General features: G+C 32.6%; 1 protein-coding gene across 3 annotated transcripts; it reads right to left on the bottom strand.

Moving 5' to 3' along the window:
• Nucleotides 1-275: 275 nt before the first annotated feature.
• On the bottom strand, nt 276-12,933 carry LOC143199113 (potassium/sodium hyperpolarization-activated cyclic nucleotide-gated channel 4-like). Of its 3 annotated transcripts, XM_076408860.1 has the most exons (11): nt 12,896-12,933; nt 9,512-9,665; nt 9,217-9,461; nt 7,004-7,244; nt 6,699-6,837; nt 4,437-4,610; nt 4,227-4,385; nt 3,979-4,168; nt 755-879; nt 513-698; nt 276-457 (listed from the first exon to the last, which is right to left on the bottom strand). In XM_076408860.1, exons 2-11 carry the CDS (start codon nt 9,631-9,633, stop codon nt 416-418), a joined length of 1,623 nt encoding a protein of 540 aa, XP_076264975.1. In that variant the 5' UTR covers nt 9,634-9,665; nt 12,896-12,933; the 3' UTR covers nt 276-415. The 3 variants fall into 3 exon arrangements, with proteins under 3 accessions (XP_076264975.1, XP_076264974.1, XP_076264976.1); XM_076408859.1 differs by lacking the exon at nt 12,896-12,933 and having other exon boundaries at nt 9,512-9,771; XM_076408861.1 differs by lacking the exons at nt 4,437-4,610; nt 12,896-12,933 and having other exon boundaries at nt 9,512-9,771.
• Between the last annotated feature and the right edge of the window lie 2,339 nt (nt 12,934-15,272).

Here is a 15,272-nt window from a genome sequence, read left to right on the forward strand (position 1 = left end):
TTAAATTCTAAATAGTACATTATCATTAAATACCATGTTCCTAAGTTAACATAACATTTGCACTATAATTACAATTATATAGGTTTAGTATAATTAATTTGAATGTTTGATACTATAATTTAATTTATTTAAAATCTATTTTCTATGTAATTGTTTTAAAACAAATTACATCTTTACTACCTATTACATACCGACTACCTAAAGTATCATAAATTTCAACATCTAACTTATTTTTTATTATTAATCTGTACTAGAACAAGCACATTTTTGGTAACAAATGCTTGGTCGCTTACTCACCTTATTGAGAAAGCTGTTCACTACTAGTGGAAAAATCAATTATATATATATTAGAAACTTTAATTATATCAAAAAAAAAAATTACACTTGAACAGTAACAAACCATAGGAGCCTTTTTTTAAACTGATAAATCCTGTACCTGTTCTTCGCGTTCAACAACCTACAGAAGAGAAAAATAATTATAGCCAAAGAAGTTATTAACATTGTGGCAATACCGTTTCGATACTACGACTTCGGTGATCCACTTCGTCAATTGGTACAGTAAGGGAATGAGCTATACGTTCCAGTGCTAGTTTGTGTATTTCCTTCAGCATAACGGGATAATTTTTAACCACCTCGAGAAAGTGTTTCCTGTTTAGTCGAAACACTTCACAAGGGGATACTGCAACCACATTGGCAACCTGTGATGATACTAGGCGGTTTATCGTGTTATATTTTTAAATAAACGAGCTATTACTCTCGCAATATTGACAACCAACGCAATTTCTCCAAAGTGGCTACCATCTCGTAGAAAACAGACTTCCTTTCCTTCTGGTGTTTTCACCACGACGGTGCCAGCTAATATGAAGAACATGCATCTACCTACAAAATTAATAAAATTGATACATCAACGTCTAATTAGTGGGATTATTCTCCTATCTGAAACATTCATTAATATCTAGCAGTTTTAAATTAGTTCTCATTCACTGTAGTTAATCCAAGGTTGATAGGTAATTATGTTGTCTCAATTTATTTATTACTGGCTGACGCCACAGACGTTACTCTGTCTGAGCTATAAATATTCAATTCGAACTGGAATAAATAATTAAAAAATGTCTTTCTTAAACTTAAGGTTTTTTGATGCACATTGTAAGTTTCTGGCGTGAAAATAAATAATATTGATGGTTTTCACAATGAAGCATTAATTTTAAGTAAGGACAGGTGCTTGATACTTACCAACAAAAGATTAATATAATTAACTTAATCAAAAGTTGACATGCCTCAGAAATGTTGCATGATGCTGACATGAAATCAGTAATAAAAGAAATTGACAGAATATTTGTCTTAAATAATCTTGGTGTATTTGGAAAATCGTTTTTAACATCAATGACTTTGGCAACGATTCGATGAGAAAATTAAATTGCACTTGCACTAGCTTCATCAGGTATTGCAGCTACGTTGTTGGAGAGTAATCGAATTATCATTCAGTACTCAGGCTCCCATTGAACATCTAAACTAATGAAACCACAACTTGTAACCTTTTGAGGCTTTTCTACGATAATCGAAGCAAATTCACGATGACCCAAAATAAGTCTTGCTGAGAGCAACCTAAGTTGGTACGTCTAATTTGTGACATTTTGAATAACCAAATTTAAATGAAAATAAACAATTGACTATTTTAGTATTTCTATATAATCATGTACACCATGTAACTTTCTAAAAATGTCGATGTTACGATGAATAAAAAGATCCACTTAAAAAAATTCAAAACTGGATAAACGTTCAGATCAAATGGACTGTACCCTAAGAAATTAATGAATATATTTCTAATGGATATATGCAGACCGATACAGCTGTTAAACGATATTTGTTAAACTGTTACTCTCCAATTTTCTCTGCAATTTTCTGATTTTTTCCCTACGAAACGGTAAAGTCGTTCTCCAATTTTAGCATGACCAAGCGAAATAGAATTTATAGAGTATATAGTACAGTGTTCAGCATTGAGAAATATCTATTTAGTAGCTGAAGAGCATTTAAGTTTTCATAGAGGTGTAACCTAACTTAGCGTTACCGGTGAAATTTTGGATTTCTCCTTTAACTGTAGAGGTAGCCAGGTCTCGATGCTTATGTACCCAGTCATCACTGCTTATGGACCAAGGTATTTATGCATTTTTTTACGTTGCTGCCCCTTAGAAGTTTATGGTTTTATGCCACGTCTTCACATTTGATAATAGATTAGCGTCTTGTCATACATAGTGCAGTAATACCATTACATTCATCAACAGTGTTTTTTAATATGTTGTTGGTTTATTATAGAGCGTTAAATTGATGGGAACAGATGCTCATTATTGTTAAGATGCTCTTGAAGTTATAGACCGTATTGACTAACTTCAGGAGGCTAGCGTCGCGCCGGAACGTAACGTCTTTGAAATAACAACAGTCAAGAAAAGGAGTCGAATTTGAGATACCAAAAAAGAAAGTTCAAGTCTTTCACCTAGTCCACATGTGTTATACATTAGTGCTGTTAAATAAATTTATATCTGTTAGAGTTTTAATAAAGCAAACTAGACACCACAACTGAAAATCGAATGATGTTCAAGTGTGATTCATCTAGCTTATCAATTTTGAACCGCAATCACTACTACACTGATCATGCAAACTTTCAATATGCTCTATCTACATTATAACACAACTATTTTACAATTAATAGTTTTTCGTTAAGTGTTACTGGTTATTATGTAGTATTGTGGTGAGACAATAAAATACACTTTTTGAATTTTGCTTTTTCTGCGTAGTGCTCAAAGAGAAACAGAAATATTAATGAACATATATGTTAAGGCTTTTAGTCTTCTGTTTTCCGAATCCGTGTCTAAGATGACAAGGAGGATTATTAATTAAAACACTTTCAGACAAATTGGCACCAAAATTCACTATGATGGATTCGGTTAATTCTAAGTAGTCAAACGCTGCAACTTTGTATTACTAGTCTTTAATCTAAATCAGAATACGCAGAACTGTATATTCAACTAACCACCAGAAAATATCATATCTACTAAGAACCTTGTAGCATTCGTATAGACACAAAAAGACTGAATATTAAACTCGATCCTGATGAAGGATGCTACAATATTCTCTAAAAGGCCAAAATGGTAGAATCTACCAAGTACAAAATATCCCAATAATATCCGAGCGTTATCACCGACTGTAGTATTAGGTGATAATGCAGAAAAATGATCAGAATCCAGATAATTTTTTCACTTTCAAAAGCAGTTTATTGAGAAAATTGATTGGTACAATGCATATTAATGAAAATGATGTTTAATCATTATCTCGTCGGTATTTTTAAATTGTGTGCCTGCCAATTCATACTCAGTAAGTGCGAAAATGGATTGGATCGCTATAAAACTAACATATTTCGACACAATATTGCCGAGTTGCCAGAAAGAAATAATTTATTTTATTTTAATTATCAATTTGTTGGAGTTTTAACCCACGATTTCAGTTCCCAAATATATTAAAATTCTCTATACAAAACCAAATCAATATTTTATGACTCCTATAGTCACCAAAGTTTCATCTTTCAATCTACCACTATGTAACATGTACAAATTTAGCATAAATTAATCACACCACTGCGTGAATCATCATAGGTATTAAGTTACTATGTTTTGTGTATCATGATATCATGTATCATGATCTGTCGCTCATGATATTTTAGCAGACAAACCCCATACTAGACCGAAATATGATATCCAAGACTTGGCATGTAAATACAAACATGGAAGCAGTGTTGCCAACATGCAAAAAGATGTAATATATTTAATGGTATATTATTTTGTCTATTTCTTGTATATTGTAGCAATTTTTCTCAATAAATACCTTTTTAATGTTAAAAACGATCCAAATAGATACCAATAGCTAATAAATTAGTTTCGAGAATAGACGAAAATGGCTCTAAAGTGGTTTTAGAGTTTCAATTACCGGTCATCCCAGCTTTGATGATTACGTCTCCTGGTAAATATATCTCACAGATTATGTTAGCTCGTAGCTTTTCCAAAATGCTTTCAGGCAACTTGTGGAACAGGTTAACTTTCTGTGTGCTTTCCTTAGATACCTTGATCAAAATTTCTCGCCGTAAAGCTTCAGATGTGATCTTCCTTATAGTAGATTCCTTAAAAATGTATAATATGCAATATATTACATAGATAATATAATACAAATCTGAATACCTTGTAATAATGTCTCTGATATTTAAAGTTTAAATAAAGAAATACTCGCTGCCTTTTTTCGATTGGTAATACTTTATACGCCATGAATGCCTCCACAGCATCATATACTGTACGTTGTTTGTTTTCACAACTGTAGAATTTATACCAAAATTGCATAGCCTGTAAAATCATCATGTCATTATCGAAAGAGCTTCATTAAAGTTCACTCACGAAAACGAAAACCATCAGGTGGATAATGAAACCTATGATGATCAGGAAACATGGGATGATCCTATCAATGACATTGTGGGTAAAATGGAAACCATGACTGACTAAAAATAAAATCTCTACAGTCGACAAGGTACTTTCGTAGGCAGATTTAACGTCATATCCAGGGATTTCTTTCTAGTTAACAAAAGAAATAACATGATTATATCAAAGTAAAGTTTCATTAACATACGTTATTATTATTCATAAGCTTTTTGAAAGTATTTACCTTCTAATTGAGCCAAATAGTATGTTAAACAAGAAAATAATTGTCATAACAGGTCAATTGAAAAGTCCCATGCCTGACACATAGATGGCACTAGTAGAATTAAATCCATTTTTTAAGTTAGCTCTAACCCTCAAAAGATGCGTGTATAAATTTGACAGCTGACGGATCATTAGTTTGTGAATTATAACATTTTGAGTGAAGCAATTTTTGTTATTGTGAAAAAAATGGATAAAAGGAAATTTCGCATGTTGAAAAATATTGTTTTTTGAAGGGAAAGAATACAGTTGAAGCAAAAACTTGGCTTGATGCCGAGTTTCCGGACACTGCCCCACGAAAATCAACCATCAAGGACTGGTATGCTAAGTTTAGATGTGGTAAAACGAGCACCGAAAACGGTGAACGCAGTGGACGCCCAAAAGAGGTTGTTACCGACGAAAACATTTAAAAAATCCCCAAAATGATTTCGAATGACCGTAAATTGAAATTGAATGAAGTAGCAGACACTCTAAAGATATCAACTGAACGTGTACATCACGTTATTCACTAATATTTGGGTATGAGGAAGCTCTGTGCAAAGTGGTTGCCGCGCGAGCTCACTTTTGACCAAAAACAATGATGAGTTGATGATTCGGAGCAGTGTTTGAAAATGATCAAGCGTAATAAATCCGAGTTTTTGCGTCGATATGTGATAATGGATGAAATATGGCTCCATCATTTCACGCCGAAGTCCCATCGACAGTCATCCGAGTGGACTGCACACGATGAACCTGCTCCAAAGCGTGGGAAAACGCAACAGTCGGCTGGCAAGATTATGGCGTCTGTATTTTGGGATGCGCGTGGAATAATTTTCATACTACTACTACCTTGGAAAAGGAAGGACCATCAACAGCAACTATTACATAGCGTTATTGGACCGTTTGAATGACGAAATCGCCAGAAAAACGGCCGCTTTTTCAAAAAAATTTGAAGAAAAAGGAAGTGCTGCTTCACCAAGATAATGCACCGTGTCACAAGTCAGTGAAAACGATGGCAAAAATTCATGAATTGGGCTTCGAATTGCTTCGTCCTTCACCGTATTCTCTAGATCTGGCCCCCAGAGACTATTTTCTGTTTTTAGATCTCCAAAGAATGCTTGCTGGGAAAAAATTTTCTTCGAATGAAGATCCGAATGATCGCCGAAACTGAGGCCTATTTTGGAGCAAAGGACAAATCGTGCTACAAAAATGGTAACAAAAAATTGGAGGGTCGCTGTAATCAGTGTATGTAACTCTTGAAGGGAATTATGTTGAATAAAAAAATCTCATTTTGCTCATTTGCTCAAAAAATGTGTTTTACTATGGTAGGCAGGGGACTTTTCAGTTGACCTGTTATTGCAATATTCGTAACTAATAATATAAATATTGTGAATTAATTCTAAAGGAATTTTTTTAACTCCACAACTTTTTTTTTTTTTGACAATATCCGAATTCTATATCTAATATATACAATTGGTATTTCAAAGGGTTTGCCAAGAAATGTGCGTTAAGAAGTACATAATTACGCAAGATCTATATATTGAGGCTTCTAGCATTATTCATCATAAAATTTGTATAGCAGAAGCCTATAGACTAATAATTGATGAAGATCAAACAGATGACAAATGATCGCTAACCGTAGCGAGATTTGGTGAAAAATATTCAACATAAACGCAGAATATTGGCTGAGAAGCAGCCCTTTCCGGCCATCAACTATGGATTTATGGTGATGAAGATAGCCAAAAATAACATATCTTATGGGACATCTCGTTAGAACACTGAAATAAATGACGCTTCAAGCAAAAATCAAATAGCCTCTGATCTGACATCTAGATATTCAATGTTACTAATGATTTTATTTTTTGTTTAAACAATTTTTATCATTTCAAGATGTTGAACCAGAGACACAGTGAGTAATTTACATACAAAAAAACTAATTATCAATATGAACTAGACAATACAAATTTTATTGAAAACACTTACCACAGTGAAATATACTAAAACGTTTAAAATAAAAATGATGCTAATGAATATGATAACAGTCTTCAATGCTAAATATATGTAACTGTTCAGTCCCATGTATAAACGAAAATAGTTAAAGGTCTCCAGAAAGTAAAAATATCTACGAAAAATATAAATAGTTCTCAAAAAATAACAAAACTAAATCAGTTTTACAACGGTTGCTATTTTATATTTTGAGATTTAAGATCAACAACAATAATTTATCAACTGTTTTTCACAAATATAACGAAATATAAAAGGCAACCTTCGTAAACAAGAAACATTACCTAGAATACGTTACCATCGGTAGTGACCATCTAACCGATCTGGCATAAAAGTTATTCATGCTCCAGATTCCTTTATAAATCAACACTCGTGTTACAAAAGGTGCACAACTTAGAACATCAAAGATAAAATAAGTCTTCAGATATTTCTTCGCTACTCTCTTCGGGGACAACACGACGAAATTCGAATCGGTATCATAGTAGCCGGTAAAAAATGTCAATATGATGAAAACGACGAAAGAAACTAAAATTTTACGTTGTAACATTCGAACACTAAGACTGTGAAGTAATTTTGAGAGATATAATGGGTAGTGTGAAGTTGGAAGATGAGGAATTGCAAGCCCAGCTGAGTAAAGAATCACCAAGTTAGAGAGACAACAATTCTTAAGCATTACGTTTCAAATTTCTAACCCACATGCATAGACCAAATACAGCCTACATATTGTATGTTATGTATTTTGATTACAAACGTTTATTAGTAATATCAATGTAAACAAATACCGCCATCAATTCAATAAACTAAACAACGTGTTGTTATAAAAAAGACCAACAACAGCTAGTAGCATAGAGAGCATAGACATGCTCTTTTATGACAACGCTTAGTCACACGTTGCAAGACTTGATAAACTGAGTGAAGAAGAAACTATTGCAACTTGAATAAGAAGTTCTGAAGCACCCATCGTATTCCCTAGACAAAGCGCCTTCCAGTTACCACTTGTTCAGATCGATTACAGCATGGCATGGCTGACACACGGTTTCCAAATGCGAAAAAGTTTTAAAATGGATCATTGACCGGATCGCTGCCAAACCAACAGCATGTTGCCAGAGACACCGAAAAAAAAAGATTATTAATATTTTTTAAATATATTTTAGCAATTTCCCTTCAACAATAACAATAAAAGCGACATAATCACACAAATAATAATCGGAATTCGTGTAAGCATAATAAGCCACACCTTTTACTGGTTACATGACAACAAAAAGATTTTTTGTAGAAAGCTATAGAAGTTAATGGAAAACATGTATTAACAGAAAACATAAAAAATCGTTAGTAGATAACGGGGATTGCTGAATGCTACAATTAACAATTGAGTTATTTGGGAGAAAATTTCGACCAGAAAACGTTATTAACTGGGTATGAATCTAAGTAGTTCATTTTGCTGTATTCAAGTTAGTTGCGAGACTTATAAGATATTGGGAGAAGTTTTCAGATAACCTGTTGAACTTGAGATGATAAATATTCTATACTCGGCATATTCAATAAATTGTTCCGATTAATTGCTATGAAGAACTTGTGTACTTAATAATTGACATGGTAAATTAAAAGAACTGTTTCCGAAAGGTCCTCACTGCTGTTGAAACCTATGTAGGCATACGGATCAAGAAAATGGTATGAATATTGATTTCATGAAGTGATGCTTTATATACAGTTTACAAAAAAAAAATTGAACCGACTTCAAAAAAATAAATAAGAAACTCACTAAAAATTTTAAAATAATCAAATTTTTAACGTTAACTTTAAACTTTTTAACACAAAGTAAACGATTTAAAATAAAATATGTACCTAATTATCATAGGAAAAATAGGTATAAAGAAACAATGATTGAAAATAAGGATCGTTTCAGGCACTGGAGTCCGCTACCTAGTCTAGGTGATTTAACAAATTTTCCCACCAAACTAGAACAAAAAGATCTGCTGCCGTCGTTGGGAATCAAACCCGCGACCTTCATCTGTGAGCTTAATGATCTAACCGTTACACCATAGAAACAGTTGACTGCAATATTTCTACGGCTTCTCATATGATATGGTTAGTGCTTAAAAAGCAATCTGAATGGCTTTTACACCGAACTATATTCGATTTTCCGCCGCATCAGCTCAGCAATAATATTATACCCAAATATCTGATTATTTTAGATAAAAAAATATATGTGAAAACCTTGTTCGTGCCTTTGAAATTTGGGTTCTGGAACCTCCTCCATGTTGAAGTCAGTTAAAAATGGTTGCTATATAAGATGTACGATAAAGCAATACACTACTGTGGCAAATCTATTTATAAATATACTCGAATTTGTATAGTATCAAAAGCTACTAAATAGATGACCAAAAAGTAGAAGTAATAATTAGCAAGCGATAATAGTTGGAAAAGCAACAGTTCGCATTAACAAAGTAATCTCTCAAAATTAACTCACAGCCCTTGAATTATTTAGTTCCTCTACAGTGTGTGATACAAAAAACATCATTCATCGCACGAGCTGACCAATAGGGTCCCGCGATTGGCCAAACAAAATACGTCAGACCCAAAATAAGTGACATGTAAACGCGATAAATAAATGCGAACATGCTTAGTGGATGGATCATGTTGTAATGCCTTATCAGGTGACTTTTTTCCTCGTTCTTCAACATTCTCAGAGATTTCACATAAAAACGAGTCAACGGATGCTTGGGGCTGATCATTAAAAACCTGGAAAGCCTCGGAGTAGAGAAACTTGGTTTCGTTAAAAATCACGTTACCTTTTTAATTTCCTTCGTGCATCGACAAATATTCCGGTGTCTATAAAAGTCTTAACGATGTCATCAGGCTCATCCGGAAGTTCACAATGGTGGTGTTTGGTATCTTGTCTTCTGGTGTTCATTTTAGTTATCTGAAAAGTACTGTTAGGCAATTCTAAAAAAGAGAATGTAAGGTATTAGGTGATTGTGTGAATTCTGGCCCCTTTATAATTTTCAAAGGGCATTTATTGAGAAGACTTGAACATATAATGATAATTGAAATGATATAGTAGTACTGTTGAGATGTGTAGCCGAGCATTGCCATGCAAGTTGATGTATATTACTCGCTATTGCTAGTCTTTATGTAATAATGCGTCATTGAATTTATACAAATGACGTCCACATTCATCAGCAGTAATAGTTGCACTCAATTTCAAAAGCTCGTAACACCTTTGCTGATTACACCATACGCACGTGTATAAAAGGCAAAAAGCAGTGGGCTGACGACGAAGAGTGCAGGGGAATGGAGATTACGTGAAATCTCGAGTTCGGTAAAATATATATACTAACACGAAGAAAGGAAAATAGGAAGAAAGCTGTATGGAACAGACGGAATTAAGGTATGGAGCACTAGAGTACTAAAACATCAATGAAACACCAGAAAACTAGAAACATAGGATCTTGAATTATCGATAGGACGAAAGAAACATTGTAATCAATGGAGTAATTGGCAATCGAGTAATCAAGAGTTTAGTAATGCAGATGTGTAGAATTTACATGATTTAGCGAAGCAATAAAAAATTAGAAACATGCGGACCAACAGAATTATCGGTAGGATAAAGAGAAACATTGTAATCAATGGAGAAGAGTTTAGTAATGCAATAGAAAATTAGAAACATGGGGAACTACAGAAGTATCAGTAGGACAAGAAGAAACATTCAAACTAATGGAAAAGAGTTTAGAAACTCAGCTAGTTGTAATTTACAAGGACCAGTGAAGCATTTGAAAATTAAATACATGGGGTCTAACATAGTTACAGGTACGATAAAAATAGGTATTGAAAGCAATAGAGAAGAGTTTAGTTGCAAAGTATTAGAATATTGATATAAATATCAATTCAGCAAAATAGGAAGATAAAGCAATGATGTTGGAATCGTAGTTTTAAGTGGAATATTGGACTAAACATTTATATCAGAAAATCAGAGGGTTTAATTATCGAAACAGGATACCAACAATTAGATCAAGCGTGGTTCGGGTAAACTATATGCAAGAAATTCATCAAAATATTGGCATTTGAGATTCAATGAAATAACGAACAAGTTACAGTTGGAGAGATCTGATTATGACTATTAGTTATAAAAGTAGTAATTATTCAGTAATAGTCAAAGATGATGCATTAATAAAAGGACACGAAAAGCAAACAGAGGGCTTAATGGAAAGTCTTTATGAAGTATAAAAGTAGAAGGCTTCCTTCTAAGTGAAATAGGAAAGAAACATAAAGCGTTTAATGTCTCATCATATAACAACTGCGTGAGGAAACTTGGAAGATTGTAACACCGATTGAAATTAACATGAACATAAGTGTAGATATAATTTAAAATGTACTGTTGCAAGATTAAAAAAGTCTTATGTACTCTTTGTTAGTTACGAGATCAGATACTGCATGATAGATATCTAAGAGATCAGATATCTAAACAAACATTTCTATGATTGTTGAAAGTTTTTTAAGATTGTTCAGAGAGAATTATATCTAAAGAAGTAAATTAATTGTTACGTTTGTTTAAAATATAATTGTGCAAACTTATTCAATTAAACCATTAATTAAAATTAAATTCTCACCATGTAGAAATAGAATTGTCAAAAGTTCAAACAAATCTGTATGTAGAATGTAATAGTTTCTAGCAATTTAAATGTGTTTTTGTATACTTTGTTTATAATCTCATTTAAGTTAAGTCGTTTGGTACATTTAAATTGAGATAGGGTGTTAAATATATGATTTATATCGATACAAGAGCCAGTGTAGAATAGAACAACTAGTAGAGGGCGCAGTAATTTTTATCGAGGCTGTTCAAAAATGTATAAAAGAGCATAGATGTAAATAAAGTTTCTCTTTTGTTCCAAAGCAATAACTGTTGTTATTAATTCCGTCCCTCCCCTAATCATAAGTAATTCGTAACATTTTGCGCCTGGAATTATCGTAGTAAACACAATCAACTTACTTATCAACAACAAAAGAAACATAATATTAAGAAAAGAAGACAGATTGATCTTGGAATGTAAATAGTGAAAATTGGGTAAAATTATTGCATTCCAGCTCTAAGATCATCAAAATTGGACTGTAGGTGTTCAAAGTTTACTAGCCATAAATTATAAGAGTGGGGAAACATTCATTTCCCCTAATCCCTGGTGCAAGAAAGTTACTCAGCCGTATACCATTGGAATTTAAAGGAAGCAAAACTTGGTAATTCATTCTATACAGTCAATGGCAGGGCTGTCCAAACTAGATAGGACCTAGTGCCAACAAAAATTATTAAATTGGGTATTGGGTATAATTGGGGTGGTCTGCAAAATATTTGTAAAAACAAAATGCACGTATAATATCATTATTTTATTATTGAATTACTTTTTCATGAATATATCTTTTACAATACTATCAATATTGATAGTAGCTAGACGCAGTGCATGCTTAAGTGACGTGTCTGTCAATGAAGACCTGTTTTTCAAATTTATAAAATTCATTGTTGAATATTCACTTTCAAAAATATAGTTACTGTCCATCATTGAACCCATTTTTTGGCCATTAGTCAGTTTCGGGAAACATTCAACAAGGAGCTTAAGGGAGGAAAAATTCAATTCCTGATTCTGTTCTACCCTTATAAAAGGGGTCTGATCGCAGATCACATATTTCTAGTTGACAATCAATCTTCTATACAATCTATACCATGAAAATTAGTATAAAAACGGTGCAAATGAGAAGACCATCAAGTGAAAACTAGTGGACGATGTTACAGGTGATACTGACAGTATAACAATCATGTAATTTCTTCAGGAGGAAGGCGCTACAATACTGTATATTCTAAGAAATCTGCTACGAATATGGTGACGTCATGTGACAGATTATGTGTTTACATAACAGAAAGGTTTCGTTGACATTAAATTAGGACTGAACCAGTAATGTCGTTTGTGTAATCAATTCAATAAATCTCAATTTACTTCCATTAAAAAAATAGCTTTAAAAAAAAAGAAAATCTTCTGATTTTAAACCCTATATGTTTCATTGCATAATATATACTAAAAATTCGTTTTAAAATCATTATCTAAATATGAATGAACAATGCACTCTTTTGTGTCGTTATTAATATTTCGATATTTTATATATAATCAAAAAATAATCGCTGTACTTACCCTAATTTTCTTCTTGACGTTTAATGCGACAGTCATATACGATTTTTTTGTTTAAGTAATCAGACTTATCTCTATGGAAACCTTTTTATATTTTCGTGTCATAATATATGAAAATCACTGTCTGGATGTAAAAAGTACCCGTTAAGAAAAAAGGGGCTTTTTGATACCTCCGTAAGATAATATACAGTATAAGGTCTCCGATAGAGAATAAAAATATGTTTAACACAAATTCACTATTAAGATTGTTATTTTATTAAACACCTATCATGTTCTTATTTTTAAAACGTTACACGCAAGTTTCTGTGATAAATATTATAAATTTACATCAAAATGACTGTAATCCTTCACTAGAAGAAATATATTATTAAAAATTCAGAGGCTTATGCTAATTATATGCATACAGTTCGTGTGTTATACAGCGGAGCCGCCATAATTTGTAATATATATGAAGTTATATGTCCCAAGGGACCTATTGTACCTTACACACTCTAACGGAAATTAATATTAAACATCCAGTATAGATCTTCTGTGTGGTTATATTACTTTCCTATATAACAGATCCTTTCATATATACACGTTTGAAAATAATAAGGTAAAGGTTAAAAAACACAATAAAACAGATAAGTAATGGTTTATTACACTCCTTAGATCAACATTTAGTTAATGTTTGTTAAAAATATTTAGTAGAAAATTAAAAAATGTAGTACAATTTTGTAAAATTTTGGGCTTGTTAAAACGCCGACCATTATTTATTTCTCAAATTTTACACATTATTTTAATTAAGTTATTTAGTTATTAACCTATTCAGTCCAGTACCATTCACTGTGTAAGTATTCTTGCAATTGTGTTGAGCTCTATAGGCAATGATTCTTCATTTTTTGATAAAGTCCATCCCATACTAACATTTGGAGTTTTATTCGAGAGGTCTGGCAATTTTGATGACCATATCATGATTTGTCAAAATGTCTTTGTTCTCCGACCAGAGTTGCCAGTGTAAGTGTGAGTGGGAGAAAACCAGAGTTGCGCCACAAAATTATTTTCAGTAATGGAACAAGTCTCAACCGCTTAAATAATATTTTTATCCTTTAATAATATGAATTCAAATATAATATTGTGCATTATAACATTACACTATTTTCTATACTTTTCTTGCATATATTTGTTTGAATGAGTTAAGTTTGACACTGCTGCCCAATTTCTTAATCCATTCCCGGGCATCAAAGTTACGGCGGTATCTGTATTTAGTGGATTGTAGCTCTCTATTTGTTTAAGGACACTAAATAATGAATCAGGGCATCATAATTTTTATGGTAGGGAACAAATATGTCCTCTCAGTGGTTCTAAAATGAAACATTTTACCTCGGTAGCATTCACCATCAACGTTATCTTCATGAAGTTCAAGCTCACGTTGCTCAAAATTCAAAATAATATGAGCTCAACACTTGTCAGATAATTTTTGTTCTGTAGCAGATTTATGAAGCACTGGAAATCGCTTCAGCACTGACACCAGTAATTTAATTTGTAGCTGTTGAGCTTCTAATGGATTAACAACCAATATAAAAGAAAATAAAACATAATTGAAATCAAATCGCTTCTTAATGTCTAACGTCAATGTAATAACATTCTTGGCATATTTTATAGAAATCTACACGAGGTGAATTTTTATCACTTTTGAAATTTTTCATACTTCCGTAAAAATTAAAATTATAATTTAACAGAATTCAAATATAGCATTGAACTATGGAGATTTGTTTAATAGCCATAAGTTAACCTAAAAACTGTTTTGAAATAATTATGCAGGTACTTAAAGCTCTTGTAATAGTATTTAGACCTGAACCCCCAAACATTCCCCACATAATGCTAATCCCAATAAATCCACAATTAGCATTAGATTAATCACAGTTAGGGAAATTCCCTACCAGTTGGCAACATTGCCGCTGACATAATTCTGACGAATGTTTAGGGTCATTGTCTTGAAAAATAATACTTCAACCAATTGCTCTGACAACAGAAGAAATCGCATTTTCCTGGAATATTTTCACATAACCTTCTATATAAATGCTCCGCCCCCTGAAAAAGACTCGGAACCCCGGGGTCGTCACTCCCCGTACCCAGATTAGAACTCTGAGTCCCGTGAGGGATAAAACAAATGAAAAAAAATGTCACCAGATCAAGCTATATGAAAAACTGCCTATATAGGTAATGTAATTTTATTGGAATCGGTTAAACCTGTTGCTTACTATTCACTCACTAACATCAAATAATCATGATAAATTACGCGATTGGGTAGCACGTAAAAATCTACATGTCAATTATTTTAAAAATCGAGGCACATTTATTATTTTATTTATATTATGATATGATATAAGAAGAAACC

The sequence above is a fragment of the Rhynchophorus ferrugineus genome, unplaced genomic scaffold (assembly GCF_030347505.1).
Source record: "Rhynchophorus ferrugineus isolate W39M unplaced genomic scaffold, kcgeb_rfMv2 rfM6, whole genome shotgun sequence".
Lineage (NCBI taxonomy): Eukaryota > Metazoa > Arthropoda > Insecta > Coleoptera > Curculionidae > Rhynchophorus > Rhynchophorus ferrugineus.

What these genes read in the sequence shown, in the direction of transcription:
- LOC143199113 (XM_076408860.1), bottom strand. Translation starts at nt 9,633, where the DNA reads ATGAACACCAGAAGACAAGATACCAAACACCACCATTGTGAACTTCCG. An exon ending in TGTTTTTTGTATCACACACT is followed by an intron (nt 7,245 to 9,216) that starts GTAGAGGAACTA and finishes GTAAAATTTTAG; the next exon opens with TTTCTTTCGTCGTTTTCATC. An exon ending in ATCAGAGACATTATTACAAG is followed by an intron (nt 4,169 to 4,226) that starts GTATTCAGATTT and finishes TACATTTTTAAG; the next exon opens with GAATCTACTATAAGGAAGAT.